This window comes from Scyliorhinus torazame, chromosome 7 (genome assembly GCF_047496885.1).
Source record: "Scyliorhinus torazame isolate Kashiwa2021f chromosome 7, sScyTor2.1, whole genome shotgun sequence".
Taxonomy (NCBI): domain Eukaryota; kingdom Metazoa; phylum Chordata; class Chondrichthyes; order Carcharhiniformes; family Scyliorhinidae; genus Scyliorhinus; species Scyliorhinus torazame.
In genome coordinates, this window is record NC_092713.1 from 132,174,217 (window position 1) to 132,191,239 (window position 17,023).

A 17,023-nucleotide genomic window follows, 5' to 3' on the forward strand; every position below is an offset into this window, starting at 1 on the left:
AACACATCACAAAAAGTAGGGCTGAAGAAGCAGAGAACAAAATGAAAATTGAAAGGAGAGTCTTAATACAAGAGCATCATTTCTATTAGAATTGATTCCAAATCACCAATGAATCCTCTGCACAGGTCTCCTAGGATAATTCTGTCACTATCTTTTGATGGTACGGATGTCTCTCTGATCCTGGAAAAATATCCAGGAGAAAAAAGCCCCTGCATCGGAGAGACAGAATGGAGGGAGGCTGGGAGCACATCTCACACCTTTCCGTAATTTGGAACAAAGGGAAGGGTAGTTTGTTCAGCTAAAAAGTGTTGCTGTGTGGAACATGATTAATATTCTGACGAGAATTGTAGATATTTGTGAATGTACAAGGTTTATGGACATCAAAGGCTCCAATCTACCTCAGTTTGAATGAAACAATGCCTACACACTTACAACAACAACTTGCATTTATGTAACATCGTTAACGTCCCAAAGCATTTCACAGGAGCGTTTTCAAATAACATTTCACACGGAGCCACTTAAGAAGATATTAGGGCAGATGTCCAAAAGCTTGATCAAAGGGATGTTTTTTATGATGCATCTTAAAAGAGGAAAGAGAGAGAGATTTCGAGAGGAAATTCCAGAGTTTCTAGGCCTAGGCAGATGGTGGAGCAATGAAAGTCCGGTCTACGTAAGAAGCCTGAATAGCCATCCACTTGAATTATAATTCCACTGTTTGGCAGTACACGATCAACTTCCATTCCTAATTGTGCCATCCAGCAAAATGTCCACCAAAATTTACATGAAATAAGTTGCGTCAAATGGAGAACATTCTTACGTGACTATCTGATGTGTGACACCAGTGTGAACATAGCAGTTCTTTTAACATTAATGCTTTCTTCAGTATTGCATATCTCTTATATTATCTGATGGCAATAAACCCAGGACAGTCTTGTTATTTTAAAAGTCTTCAAAAGGCCAATAACATTTACAGCTCATCACAGAATACTTGTGAGTGGTGCCCCTGAGTGTGAGCTGCAAGCCATTTTCCATCAAATCCTGTATGCGTTATTTATGACTCTCTCTTTCAAATGGATCTTTGAGTCTGGGCTATATTTAGCCGGTGCTTTTATCTCGCTGCTTTAGCCTTTGGGGAACAATGATGTGAAGGTTGACTTTTGCTTAATTAAGAATTTACTCCCCACTGCCCCCATTTGTTTTGTTGATGAAATTCCACAGTGAAGTGGCGCTATCCTGTATCTGATATGAATCACAACAAAGGGCATAATGGCCTCAAAATAATAAAGCTTTATGTTATTTCTGAAACAGGACACAGAATGTTCTTGTGCTGAACACCAAAGGAAATTAAACTATATATTTTGGCTGGTGTGTGAGATGCAGATAACTCCTTGGGGTCTGGGGAGAAAAAAGCAAAATATACATCATTCAAGTTCAATTCTATTCGCCCCAAGAACACTGATCAAAACAAATTATTCCCATCCAAGCTATTGCCAACATGGCTGACAACAGCCAGTCATTTTCAGCAACAATAGAGACACACAATAAATAAAAGATGCTGTTCCTGAGTAAGATAAGCTGTTCATAGTTTCCACCAGCTGAAAGCAAAAATAACAAAGTTATTGAAATGGCTAATGGGGGGGGGGGGGTGTAAATATTATTGTGTTCAAGATAACAAGAGTGCCTTTCTTTTGTGAGTCGACATTCTTGTTGAGCAGAAAGCACTTCAAAAGAATTCCGCAAGAAATTGTATGTTGATGAGCGAACTGGTTTGAGAGTAATCACACAGCCTGCTTCTCCTGTCTCCACAGCTCAGCTTGTCGCAGCTTCGCGAGGACAGCTTATCCGACTGCAGAATTCACAAAGAGAAACCCGTCGAGAAAAGGAGCGGCACTACACAGTGAGTCTGTTTCATTTTTGCTTCCGGCTGTCCTTTCACAATATGACACTCCAGCTGCAGGTGCTGCCTGGATTGGGTCTGCTGCCCCCATCTTGATTCTCCCTGAGCCAGGAAAAGGAGAGCCTTGCTATAGGAGCTGGCATAGATTTGACTTGTGAAATGGAATTCCAAATTTGGCTACTTTCCCTCATTGCCACTGTGCTAGCATTAACCTGGTGTTAGGGATTCAGTATGAGGCATATTCCTAAATCTGCCTTTTTCAAAGCTATCATTAGGTGGAAAGTCTGATGACTATAAGGTCAGAGAGCATTGATCACTTGGTGCTTTACAGAGGAAAATTAAAAAATGCGCACAAACAAATAACTTTAATTTTACATGACTCTGGCAAAATCATTACTTAACTGAATCATGTAGCAAAGGAGGGTTTGAGCCCCATTTTGTGCTGTTAACAGCTAGGGTAACAGTCAGGGTACTTCAGCAATTGAGCACTTTGGGACTAGGGGCAACAGTGGGGATCAATCTCCAAACCCATCCTCTTCCCACTTGTAATCTCATGACTCATGTTGTAATGTCTACATGTGAGGGAGAACAGAATTGAGCTCAGTCAAGATGCCTCCAGGTCAGAAAACTGCTGGCACTCAACATCAAGATTGATACATGAAGAACTGTCAGTTGAAAATGGTGTGAGATGATGGGTGATACTGTTGAAATTGCACCCGACTAAGACTCCATTCAGCCAAGCCATGACCGGGAAACAAGTATCTTGCTAGAATTTCAAACAAACTCTTCAGAGATTATTGGTGATGACTAAGGGACATAGAAGAAAACAGCAAATTGGATTTCAAACTAACCAGAGAGGAACAGATAGAATGCAGGAGTTGAGGGTACTTTTTCAGAGTGATTGAAAGTAGTGATGGCGCACGAGGTTATGTCCTGTGACTGTTTCTGTTCACTCTGTGAATCAGTCATCTGGATACCGGTTGTATGTGCTTCCCACGTTTTCAGATGGTGCTAATGTAGGAGGCATAGTAAATAATTCTGAGGACCAATAAAAATTTCATGGGATAGTGATAAGGTAAAATAACTAGGCAAAAAATACAGCAGACAGAATTCCATGCCAGTCAGTTTGAGATAGTACATTTTGGCAAAAACAATGACAGTGTGGGAAGACTGGGTGACATGGAAGCTCAGAGGGATGTGAGGGTTTAGGTTCACAAACAGTTAAAAGCAGCACCTCAGTGGATGGTATACTGGATTTTATAACAAGAAGCATAGATTATAAAATCTCAACTGGAATGTTGAATCTATATAAAACCATGTAAGGTCACATTAGGAGTGTTGCATTGATGTTTAGAATCCATGGTATAAGAAAGAGGCGGTGCGACACAGATTCATTGGAATACTGTCTGACATAAGGAAATACAAATGCAAAGAAAGACCTGAATAATTGCGGCTGTTTTTTCATCTGCAGCTTGATATTACATGGTGAAATAGATGGTACCACTGGGCTGCAACTTTTGAATGTTAAATAGATCCCTGCCTGGATGGAATAGGAACCTTGTCAATTGCCTGAATCACAATCGTAAACACGGTACAGATGCACTGCAGGGGAGGGGTTCTCTGCATCATGGCCACCACAGAAAATAATAAAAATGATTAATTCGCCCACCTTGGAAAAATACTGCAATATTGCAAATCATTTTAATTAAAGCTGATAAACTTTGCTTCTAAAAATCCGGTTCCATGACAGCAAAACAACAGTGTTTTTCACCATGGATGACAATCACTTCTTTGAATATTAAAGCTGTTTTATCCCGTTTTATAATGTACTTAGTGAAGCTTTCTTGGACATTCAGAGCTGAATTGTTCTAGCCCCAAGATAGCGGGCTTGGAGGTGAGCGTGCGGTGGGGGCTGGGGTTGATATGATGGTGGCAGCTCACTATCTTTTTGTCTATTGGGTTAAATGCTAGCACAATCTTGATTATTCTCTCAACCAACTCAGCTGCCGTGAAACTTGGCTTTGCATCTGCTTATAAACTGATCAATGGCCTCAGTGGGTTGTGACCTGTAAGACATGAATTCCAGATGGTCTATTTGGAATGTGAGCTTCACTTGTTATTGATCTTCGAGTGTTGGCCATAATTTATCTGGATTTTTAAGATGATTGTCAGACACACCTGATATGTTCACTCTGTGGAGGCCTTCGTTGTCTGGAGCAATTTTCATATTTATGGCTTCTTTTAAAATCTGCTTTGGAATATTGAAGTCCAAAAAATATAGCTTAATGAATTGCTGGAACAAAGTAATTTCAGGTAGGAGGTCTGCTGCCTTCCAACTGAGTGTTGGAAATTTTGTGGTCACCTTTTGCAAGATTTTTCATGCTGTCTTGAACCTTTTATACCTATTGAGGTTCCTCCTGCACTTTTAGTTAATTTGACTCTTGGTTACAATACCTTAGCAGTCATTGCCTTGGCTGCTTACAGTTTGATTGCAATGGTGGGGCCGTTGAGCTCTTTCTTACTTTTCCCACATTTAACTCTCAGCTCTGCCCACAATGCAGTGATTTAGGTGGGAAAAAGGATGCACATTTCACAAGTGAAAACAAACAGAGAAGAGTAGCCAATTTTCAGATTTTCTTTTAGCTGCTAGGGGTTCTTTACTGGATTGATTTGTTTTAGTCCAGTCTGCAGTATTTTAACTTCCCAAGAAATAGCAATCCTGGGCGAAATTCTCCGGAAACGGCGCGATGTCCGCCGACTGGCGCCCAAAACGGTGCAAATCAGACGGGCATCGCGCCGCCCCAAAGGTGCGGAATGCTCCGCATTTTGGGGGCCGGGCCCCAACCTTAAGGGGCTAGGTCGGCGCCGGACGAATTTCCGCCCCGCCAGCTGGTGGAAAAGGCCTTTTGTGCCCCGCCAGCTGGCGCGGAAATGACATCTCCGGGCGGCGCATGCGCGGGAGGGTCAGCGGTCGCTGACGGCATTCCCGCACATGCGCAGTGGAGGGAGTCTCTTCTGCCTCCGCCATGGTGGAGACCGTGGCGAAGGCGGAAGGGAAAGAGTGCCCCCACGGCACAGGCCCGCCCGCGGATCGGTGGGCCCCGATCGCGGGCCAGGCCACCGTGGAGGCACCCCCCGGGGCCAGATCGCCCCGCTCCCCCCCCCCCAGGACCCCGGAGCCCGCCCGCGCCGCCTTGTCCCGCCGGTAAGGTAGGTGGTTTAATTTACGCCGGCGGGACAGCCATTTTAGCGGCGGGACTTCGGCCCATCCGAGCCGGAGAATCGAGCGGGGGGTCCCGCCAACCGGCGCGGCGCGATTCCCGCCCCTGCCGAATATCCGGTGCCGGAGACTTCGGCAACCGGCGGGGGCGGGATTCACGCCAGCCCCCGGCGATTCTCCGTCTTTGAGTTCTGCTTAAAGTGAGACCTTCCAGAGCCATCACCACTCTTCCCCGAACGTATCCTGGTGACAGCTCCACTGAGTCGGGAGACAATGGAGAATCTGGAATGTTTTTGAGGGTCTTCTGCCCACATCTTGTGGAAGTCTAAACCCTGTGGTCTGGTGGGAATAAGTGCAATGAGGACCATTTGTTGCTTTTTCCCCAGCGATTAATCCCCTTCACTCTCACGCTCAGCAGGATGATATGATGTTGTAGGCTTGCAGGAAACAGGGGAAACTGCATTTTAGATAATGGTCCATGTGGAGTTCAGCCGGGGAGAATCCATTGGCAAGGGGAGCAGCCCGATATTGTATGAGAGCAACATAACAATCAGGATTCTTAGACATCAGGCCCTTACTAGGTCCAAACTGTTTGCTCAGCTTCCCTGTTGGCATGCAGGTGAAGAAGGGAGCTCGGGACATGCAAGATCCCATTATCAATGGTGAACTGCAGAAAATGGTCGTCGGCCCATCATCAGAAACAATTTCATCCAGGAACCTACTGGTAAAACATGGTCTGAATGCCATGACAGACTGATTATCCCCAAACACTGAGAATAGTGATCAATAGCTACGAGGTACACCTTGCCCCGGAAGTCAAAACTCAAAGAGGTCGAGCCCTAACTTCTGTCACGAGCGGTGAGGAAAGACAGATGGTACCAGGGATTCCGTTGTACCAGAGTGTGATTGTGGCACGTGAGGACAAAATCCTGGACCACTTGTGTGATACCTGGCCACCACATTGACTGTAGGGCTCTCACTCTGTATTCAGCAATGCCGAGGTGACCTCTGTGGAGACTGTGAATAACATCTTGTTGCATTGGCACCTGGAATGACCAAATGATGACCATTAACTGGATGGCGGTCATTCACAATAGTTAAATGGGCTTAGTGCTTACAGTATTTGTGGATAAGATGATCAGTAGGACTATATTTAGGCGATCCTTGGAGACATAACTCTCGCACTTGAACACATTCAGTGTCCTCTTTTTGGGTACATAGAGCATCCCAGAGCTTTGTGGCAGATATGGGAATAAGCTCATGACAGTGCAGGAAAACGCTTCTGCATCGGACACCAATGTAGAATCAAGTGACTGACCGGGGTTCTGGACAGAGCATCAGCCATGGTTTGTTGCTTGCCCAGGACATGAATAGCTGTAGTTACAGACACTAACCAGAGGTGAAACCGTCAAATAGGGATCAGCATCTTAAGAAATCGATGGAGAATTAGACCATAAGATATAGGAGCAGAATTAAGCCATTCGGCCCATCGGGTCTGCTCTGCCATTCAATCATGGCTGATATTTTTCTCATCTCCATTCTCCTGCCTTTTCCCCATAACCTCATATCCCCTTATTAATCAAGAATCTATCTATCTCTGTCTTAAAGACACTCAATGATTTGGCCTCCACAACCTCCTGCGGCAAAGAGTTTCACAGATTCACTACCCTCTGGCTGAAGAAATTCCTCCTCATCTCTATTTTAAAGGATTGTCCCTTTAGTCTGAGATTGTGCCCTCTAGTTCTAGTTTTTCCTACAAGTGGAAACATCCTCTCCAAGTCCACGCTATCCAAGCCTCGCAGTATCCTGTAACTTTCAATAAGATCCCCCCTCATCCTTTTAAACTCCAATGAGTACAGACCCAGAGTCCTCAACCATTCCTCATACGACAAGCTCTTCACTCCAGGGATCATTCTTGTGAACCTCCTCTGGACCCTTCCCAGGCCAGCGCATCCTTCCTTAGATACAGGGCCCAAAACTGCTCACAATACACTAAATGGGATCTGACCAGAGCCTTATACAGCCTCAGAAGTACATCTCTGCTCTTGTATTCCAGCCCTCTCGACATGAATGCTAACATTGCATTTGCCTTCCTAACTACCAACCGAACCTACATGTTAACCTGAAGAGAATCTTGAACAAGGACTCTCAAATCCCTTTGTGCTTCTGATTTCCCCATTTTCATTTTCCCATTTAGAAAATAGTCTATGCCTCCATTCTTCCTTCCAAAGTGCATAACCTCACACGTTTCCACATTGTATTCCATCTGCCACTTCTTTGCCCACTCTCCTAGCCTGTCCAAGTCCTTCTGCAGCCCTCTTGCTTCCTCAATATTACCTTCCCTCTACAGATCTTTGTGGAATGGTTTGATGTGCTTGCTGCCTGCTTCCACCTGTAAGGGTAGCCCCATCAGCTAATTAGAAAAACTTGCCGGCCCATGTAACTGCCATTGTCCTTTTCTCAATGTGGCACAATTTTGTTTGACTTCAAAGCAAAATAGGTAAGTTTTTGCAGCTGGACGAGAACCCCTACAGGAAGCAGCCGCAGTGCAGATCATAGGCAATGTGGTGCTTTAGTGCGCTAAGACATCTGATGAGATGAGGCAATCTTTAATGGATTGCAATGTCTTGATTTGTCTCTTGTCCCAGAACCATTGTTGGCCTTTCTGCAGGAGATCGCTTAAGGGTTCAGTGAGTGTAGCCAAGTTAGGGATAAGCTTTCACATCTGGTTTATCACCCCTGGGAAATGTTGAATATCAACGATACACGCCGGTTGAGGAAACTCAGTAATGGCTTTTTTTTCTGAGGATTGGCCAGAATGCCATGTCATTGGATGACATGTCCTAGGAATTTCATGTTGATCCTGGTGAACTCATGCTCATTGTTCAGTGTGAGGCCTGCTTCCCAAAGCACCTTGAGGACCTCCCTTACTCTTTGGTCATGTTCGGCTCTTGTAGAACCATGTGTGATGTTGTCCATATAGCAGATAACACCTTGTTTACTCTTGAGTATTGTTGACTTGGTACGTTGGAATATCTCAGGGGCAGACGGAATGCCAAAAGAGAGGCAGATAAAACAAAATTGCCTGAAGGATGTGATAACATCAGATGCCTAGATTCCACGTGGTGGTGTATTTGCCAAATCCTGCTGTTCGCATCAAGCTCATAAAAAGGACACCATTGGCGAGTGTAGTCAAACTATTGTCTACCAATTCCACCAGGTGGACTTCTTGCCATGCTTTATTTAGGCGCATAAGACCAACTTGGAGCCGATGGTGACCAGACTAGAACACCAGCAGGTTGGTTTTGTAATTGGAGAAATAATGCCCATGTGTAACATGTGGTCAAGTTCCTGCTTAACATTCAGCAATACGGGGTGCAGAAATCTCTGAGGGGTGAACAGACCACACTGGCTTAGTATGTGGGAGCAGAGAAATATAGGGTGGGATTTTACACTGGCATTCACCATGGGCAAAAACAGCAACACTGGCGGAAAATCTCAAGATCGCAGAACCGCGAATGTCGGCGGCCAGACCGCGTTCTCTGATTGTCCCTGTCCCTTGCCGGTGACATAACAAGGTTCCCACTAAATCCATTTAAATAAATTTACATATTCCTAAAGGGCTTCCCTCCCATGCATTTCCCCCACGTTGGAAGATCAGGAGGAGGCAGCTAAACTATTGGATCGGCATCCGAGAACACAGATGTCTATGTCTCCATTCCAGAGATGGAGGATACAATGTTGGGCATGTAGACAGAGAGACTGGAGGTGTCACATCAGGCTGGTTCAGCAATGGAGATGGAGGATCCAAGACATGTTTCTTCTGATGAACCTCACAAGGGAGCAACCTCCTTGAGTGATCCAAATGCTGAAATGCTGACTCATTAGTTGCCCCCAAACCTGAACTTGATAAGAGACTGTTCCTGTTTTACGGGCGACAATCCTGGAGCACCAGAGAGCACCGTCATTGAAGTTACGAATGAACACTGCGTCATCAGGTGTGAAGTGTCGAAGATATCAATGTAGAACTGGGCAATGTCCTTGCGATTCTTCATTACAGCGCACCTTCGGGCCGATGCCCGGGATAATCAAACTCAATCGTGTGCGAAGCCTACGACTCATTAACATCTCAGCGGGGGCCATCTGAGTCAGCGTGTGCGGCGAGGTCCTGTATGAGAATCAAAAACATGCCAGCCTGGTGTCCATTAAGCTAGAAGTCTATTTCTTTAGCCCCCATTTAACCGTCTGCATCGCTCTTTCTGCTAAGTCATTTGATGCCGGATGGTACAGGAAAGTGCGGAAATGCCAAATCCCGTTGCATTTCACAAAGAGGCAATTTCCTCCCTCGTGAAAGAGGCCCCGTTGTTTGTTACAAACACCTCAGAGATCCCATTGGTGGAAAAGAATTGAGCAATCACTTAACAGTCACCCAGGAGGTGATCGTTGCCATATTGTGGACCTCCAGCCAATTTGAGTGCACATGAGAAACATCAAACACAGGAATGGACCCCCAAACTCGGCGTGTTCATGAGCCTAAGGGCACCCCCGACATTCTCAAGGGTGTATGGGTGCCGCCCCGGGCAGCACTTGACAGATGGAGCACAGTTGGGCCAACATCTCGATATCCTTGTCCAAACCCGGCTTATCACCTGCATCTTCATTTTGGACACTCCGGGGTGCCTGTTGTGAAGGTCCTTCAACACAATTGCCTGACTCTTCGCCAGAACAACAACCTTCATCCCCATAGGAACGTAGTATCTTCCACCGTCAGCTCCAAAAACTTTGAGGCAAAAGCCTTCAACTCCCCTGATAGCTGTCGATGCTGCCCACTGTAGAGCACCAGATGCCGCATGTTGGCAAGTACAGGGTCGGTTTGCACCCAATCACGATTACACGATGTAGCAACGGGTAAGGAGTCTATGCAATTCAGGACAGTGACCACTTCATTTGGTGCAGGTGGGTCTGCAAGTTTGGTCTATAGTGGAAGACGGAGCAATGCATCAGTATTTGCAATCTGGGTCCCTGTGTGGGGTGGGATTCTCTGGTATCCGGTGAGCAGGCCGTACCAGCGCCAAAGTGTGGCGTGAACCACTCGGGCATCGTGCCGCCCGGAAGGTGCGGAATCCTCCACACCTTTGGGGGCTAGGCTGGCACTGGAGCGATTGGCACCGCGCGAGGACTCCGCAAGCCGCCCTCAGAACCAGGTCCCGCCGGTACAAACCTTGTGTAATTCACGCCAGCGGGACTGGCCAAAAACGGGCAGATGCTCGGCCCATCGGGGACCGGGGAATCGCCAGAGGGGCCACTGCCAACCGCCCCCGACCGGCGCGGCGCGATCCCCGCCCCCGTCAAAGAACCGGCGCCGGAGAATTCGGCAGCTACCGTCGGAGCAGCGAGGCGGGATTCACACCGCCCCCTGGCGATTCTCCGACCCGACGGGGGGTCAGAGAATCCCGCCCATAGTGTTTGAAAGAGTATTCATTAGTAGCCAATAACAAGGCCCAGCGTAGAATCCTTGTGGAAGCTATCAGTGGGATCACCTTGCATTCACGGAAGAGGCCCAGCAACGGCTTGTGATTCGTGACGATAAAGAAATTGCGGCCATTGACATACTGATTAAACCACTTTCCAGCAAATACAACCACAAGTCCTTCTTTCTCGATCAGGGCGGATTTTCTCTCATCTGCAGATAGTGTCCGGGACGCAAAGGCAATCGGACGTTCACGGCCATCGTTCATCCGATGAGACAGGACTGCCCCAATCATGTATAACGATGCATCATGTGACAAAGAATGGGTTGAAATACATCAACACCTTGAAGAGGACAACTGCCGTTTACCTTCTTAAGCGCCTTATCCTGGGCCTTGTTCCATTTACAAGTAGGGCAAGTGAAGGGGGGCCTGGGTGGTTGCCAAATTCAGGATGAATGAGCCAGAGTAATTGGCCATTCCAAGAAAAGTGGGAAGCTCTGTTGCATCTCGCTGGGTGGGGGCCATTTTGATGGCTCTCATTTTCTCGACAACTGGATGCAGGCTGTCTCAGTCCACTCAATATCCTAAATAGAATACTTATTTTGCATGAAACGTGCACTTCGCGCAGCGCAGGCAGACCCCATACTCCAAAAGAACCATCAACACCGCCTCAAGGTTCTGTAAGTGTTATTGGTCCATGGTCCCTGTGACTAGCACGTCATCTAAATAAACCGCAATGCACGGCAATCCATGCAGGACACTCGCCATGACACGCTGAAGGACTACGCCTGCCGAGGATCCTCTGAACGGGAGCCAGGTGTACTCATAGTGTCTAATTTATTTGGAGCATATGACCATTCACCTGTATCAGGACAGAAATAGGGGTCACGCAGTGCACTGCCAAACAGTACAGCTGCATCACGGCCTCTTCTGGATCATTCAGATGCAGGACCCGGCCCCGGGGCTGACGCCTACCTCGACCAGGGCGCCTGCAGCACTGGCCTTCCTGCTGCGTCCACACGTTGTACACGGGCCAGAATCGCCTTCAGCCAAGTCTGGGAACGTCCCGTGTCTTGACAACTGACTCTTCGCCCAGAGGTCGGAGTCGTTGCGGCGGTCGGTCTGGGCCGTGGGGATACACTGTGAGGGGTAACGCCCCATTCCATGCTTTCACGGGACAAGGAGATCTGCAGTGTCTGCTGAAAAGTCAAGTGGGTTTCGCTCCAAAGATGTTTTTGTGTTTCCATATTATTTATACCGCAGGCCAAATGATCGCGAAACATGTCTGATAAAGCAATCCCACAGACACAAAACTTGGCTATCTTCCTCAGCCGCGATATGAACTTGTCAGCGGACGCCCTGGGGGACCTCTCCGTCATATTAAAACTATGGGTGGGATTCTCTGACGGGGGTCGGAGAATCCCCGGGGTGCGGCGCAAATCCCGCCCCATCGCTCCGACGCCGGCTGCCATACTCTCCAGCGGCGGTTTTCGGATGGGGGTGGGGATCACGCCACGCCGGGCGGGGGCCGTTGGCAGCGGCCCACCCGCCAATTCTCCGGGCCCCGAAGGGCCAAGCGGCCGCAGGTTTTTGGCCAGTCCCGCCGCCGTGGATTGGACATAGTCCCACACGGCGGGACCTGGCAGGTAAGTTGGCTGCTGTGGTCTTCGGGAGGGAGGGGGGCGGGGGATCCGACCCTGGGGGGGCCCCACTGTGGCCTGGCCCGCGATCAGGGCCCACTGATCTGCGGGCGGGCGTGTGCAGTGGGGGCACTTCTTCCTTCTGCGCCGGCCCCTCAAGGGCTCCGCCATGGCCTGTGCGGAGATGATACCCCCCCTACGCATGCAGCAGAATACGCCGGCCGGTCTGCATATGCGCGGAATCACGACGGTGGTTCTGTGCATGCGCTAACTCACGCAGTCGCTTCGGTGCCGGCTGGAGCGGCCCCTAGCCCTCTGCCACTGGCCTAGCCCCCGGAAGCGTGTAGAATTCCGCTACTTCCGGTCGGCCCGACGATGGTTTGTGCCGTTTTTGACGCCGGAGTCGGGCCATCGTGCTGGTTCGGGAGAATCCCGTCTTATATCTTTGATCTATCACTGATGGTGTTGGGGTAAAGTGTTGCACCACAAGTGGCATGAGTTGGTCGAGTGAATGGGTATCTGGTACGTGAGACTCCGGATCATCCCGAACGTGTGCGCTTCATAGGTCAGCAATAGTATGACCGTATGGCACTCATTCTCCATGATGTTGTTGACCCGGAAGAAGTAACACATCCTTTCTGCGTATTGTTTCCAGTCTTCAACACCGGTGTCAAATGCATCTAACCCGCCAAACAGAGACATGGTGATATAATCTGTTCCAACCTGGGTCCAGAAAATTGGGGAGTTGGCTCAGCCAAGTATGTCACAGTGTCGAAAGCAGACTAGTTTACTCCTCGTCGCCAGTTTAATAAGGACATGAGGAGTCCATGCCGAGTAAAGAACTAGATTTATTTACAAAACGGCATATACAGTTCCGGGTAGATCCCTACCAGGTCTCTTTCTGGTTGGTACCTTACTGGCGATCTTTTATAAATTGGTTAATTAGAGTACCCCACCCCCAGCGGGAGAGCTCGTACTCTGGGAAGACTGCAGGGAAGATGATCATTCCCACCCCGTGAGTCCTGTTCAGGATATTAGACTCACCACACGAGTTTTCAAATTAAGTTATCCAGAAATCCACATCGGTAGATTTGCTGTTTTATTTGTTGTAACCAGTTTGTTCCAATCTGAAGATTTTAGGGTTAGGCTAGCAATAGCCAAGGTCTAAGAGACGCATAAGTTCCCATGAGGGTTTATAGCTGAAATGCTTGAGGTTTCTGAACTGAAATTACAAGGTTGTCATTTACCAGCACAGGGCACAGGTCAACTGCTTGTCTGGCCTGCACCAAACATCCCCACGAGGACTCTGACACATTGATCCTGAACTCAGTGGTAATGATACTCCTGCTGCTGTATAATTACTTTATTACCAGGCAGCCTGAAAGCAGGCCTGAATCAACTTGCCGTATGACACAGTAATAGATTGACCATTTTGATTTCCCTTGTATTTTTGCATTAACCACTATGATTTACTTCACTAAGTTATTCACAGTTCAGTAACTACACCGGGATACTGTTACCAGGCCTTGACCAACTTCCTTTTAATGTCTGCCCTGAGATGCCACAAGCTATCTCTATTTTCAATTATATTAAGTAATGATAACCCCTGCAACCAAATTCGAGCACAGCCTCCATCTCCGAATCTTTCTCCCCGATGCTAGCAGTCAAATGTCTAGGTCCAGACTCCAGGGGCGGGATGCTCCGGTTGGCGACGCCAAAATCGCGTACGCCGATCGGCCGGCGAATACCAGTTCCCGACGAAATCGAGGGTGGCGCCGCTTTCGCGATGCATCGCCCCCTCCAAAGCGGGGCACGCCGCGCACCGTTTCGACGGCTTCAGGACATTGCCTGAGGCCCACCCCCCGATGCTCCGCCCCCAACCAGCCGAGTTCCCAACGGCGTCGGTCACATGTGCTATCATCTGTCGGGAACTCGGCGTGGCAGCTGCAGACTCAGTCCAGCGCCGGCACTGTCAATGGAGGGCCGATCCACCGGCAGGAAGGACTTGGTCAGGAGCTGGGGACACTGTTGGGAGGTAGTCCGGGGCTCGCGAGCCGGCCAAAGGGGGCCACTATTTTGTAAGCCGGGTCTGCGAGCGGCCGGCGCCATGTTGCACTGCGTGGCCGCTGCAGGCTGCTGCTCGACCGGCTGCTCTACGCTCCTCGGATGTTAGGCCCCAGCCAAACGGAGGATCAGTGGCCATTTTGCACTAAATTCGCGGGGGTAATACGCCACTGTTCCCACGCCGGCGTGAGGACGTAGCCTCATAATCGGAGAATCCAGCCCCCCTTGTGTTCTCTCTTTCTCTGCTCAGTGGCCCAGGCTTCTTAGTGGTGTAATTTTAACCTAATCTGTAGGGTAGAAAACCGTCAGGGTCCGATGGATGATGGTTTTGCAGCAAATTCAATACCAGGTTCAACCCCCCCCCCCCCCCCCCCCCCCAATCTCATCAAGCTCCAGACTGGTGGGTTAGGTTAAAATTGACCCCTTGAGGGGCGGCATGGTGGAGCAGTGGTTAGCAATGCTGCCTCACGGCGCAAAGGTCCCAGGTTCGATCCTGGCCCCAGGTCATTGTCCATGTGGGGTTTGCACATTCTCCCCATGTCTGCGTGGGTCTCACCCTCACAAACCCAAAGATGTGCAGGAAAGTGGATTGGCCACTCTATATTGACCCTTAATTGGAAAAAAATAAATGGGTACCAATTTTGTTTTTAATTGGCTCCTTGGTCTCTGATAAATGAGAAGACCGTGCTCCCCAACTGCCCTCAAGGCTTGCTCAATGCCCCTAAGGCTCAGTCTTTGTTTGTAACAGTGTTCCACTTGATATCTGGGTGCACCGTGCCTTCAGCTTCTCACTCTTACTGATTTTGCATTTTCTTATCTTTCTCAGCTGCTCTCAGCCCTCTCTCTCTCTCTCTTTCTCATGTTTTACTTTGTGCTCTTTCTTGCGCTGGCTTGCCTGGCCATTTCTTCCCTTACCCTCCCCACAGCTGGGCACATCCCTTGTTTCACACGGTAAGCTGGGGAAACGCAGAGAATATGTTGCCTCACTGAATTGCAGCAACGAGCAGCTGGAGATGTGCTCACACCTTCGGGCTCCCATAAGCAATGACCATCTGGGTATGAGGTGCTGGGACAGTTTTCATTCTCCTGTCAAAGACTGCTGCAAAAAAAAGCAGCATTCGCAGAAGCATTAGAGCTTCCCAACTGGGAAATGCACATGGCAAATGGGGGGGGGGGGGGGGGGGGGGAATTAAGGAAAGGCGGAAAGGGGGAAAATTATGCATCGTTACGAAAACAAGAAAATGTTCCCAGCATTCGTTTTCCAACACTGAAAGTGCAAGCATGAAATATAACAGCGACTTTTGTGTTAAATTGCTGGAGGAAATGATACGTTACATAAGGCATGACAGGATACACACCACATGAAGTACATTAATGAAGGGGAACCTGGGCCAACTAATCTAAAAAAGGGGATGTAAACCGAGTTCAATCTGTGGCATAAACAGTGTTGCATTGTTCAACTGTCTTCAGGCTCTCTCCAAAGATTTGTTTTTACATTACATAACCATGCTTGTCACAAGCTTCAACAATTTCCACTATTTTCCATGTGAATTCTCAGCCACTTTGATTCCTCAAGGCGGGGCTAAGGGCAGGGCTGTGAAAATACACAGAGTTCACCGAGAGGCCGGTCATTATTAATTCTAGAGTAGCCAGAACGGAGATATGAATCCTTTGCATATTTGCCATCTTCACTCTTCCCTGTTACTGAGCAAGGCACAACCTACATGAAAATGCAGCTCCCACCCACATCACTGCTCCACATTGACACTTCAATATATAATTAAGTGACTATCTCTTTTATATTACATCCCACGTTCAGTTCATTAGTCTTCCAGTATTCACATTTCTCATCCACCTCCGTCATCTAGCCAGACTGTTGAACGTTTCTTTCCTTCACTTGCCCATATTTAACTGAATCTGAAATATACAACACCTACTTAAAACAAGGTGGCCGCAAAATGTAGCTTATAACTCCCACATTTTTGGCGCAATGGGTGTAATTTTGATCGCAAAATGACAGCCCGTGAAGGATTCCATTACGCTGAAGTTGTTAGTGCGGTCGTCAGGAAGATGGGCAGATGTGTGCAGCATAGGGAGATTACGATATCAGTCAGCGTTAAGAAAAAGGCACCATCCTCCCAGGTGGCCATAGGCTGCATTCCCCTTTTATGGGGAGAGCTGACTGGTGGTGATTTAACCTGAGGATCACCACACCTCAGGCGAGGGGCAAGGTGGGCCTTCATGAATAACCTCAGCAAGCACAGGGATTGAACCCACACTGCTGGCCTCGCTCTGCAACGAATCAGCTATCTAGCCAATTGAGCTAAACTGATCCCCACGTGTAGCACTGATTTGACACCAGAGTTATTAACTTTGTAAAGCTGAACATGTGTTCAACTGCATAAACAATACTCCACCAGCATTATTAAAGAGGGACCATCAATTGTTTTCACTTTAGTTGCAGATTAATTTCTAAACTTGTAAAATCATTGAGAACTTGCTATTACAGTTCAACGTTGGTGAAGTTGACAGGGAATGGTGCGGCACACAGTGAAAGTGAAAGTCTTGGTTATGATTACAAGGATTCTGCACCATCACGACTGCTGTAGATTCCATCTGTCATGGCCCGCTGTGTGACAGGTAGATTGAGCAAAGGCAACACAGAGGAGGACAAGCCACTTGAAAAGAGAGGAGGGACAGGTTGAGCAGGGCTCTCAACCTGAGGCCATAT

General features: G+C 48.1%; 1 protein-coding gene across 1 annotated transcript in view; it reads left to right on the forward strand.

Annotated features, from left to right (window-relative positions):
* Positions 1 to 17,023, forward strand: part of LOC140426566 (regulator of G-protein signaling 8-like) — a 117,800-nt gene that overhangs the window by 35,501 nt on the left and 65,276 nt on the right. The window contains exon 2 of the mRNA XM_072511495.1: positions 1,809 to 1,897. Within this exon, the coding sequence (XP_072367596.1) occupies positions 1,809 to 1,897 (89 nt within the window). The remainder of the gene's footprint in view (positions 1 to 1,808; positions 1,898 to 17,023) is intronic.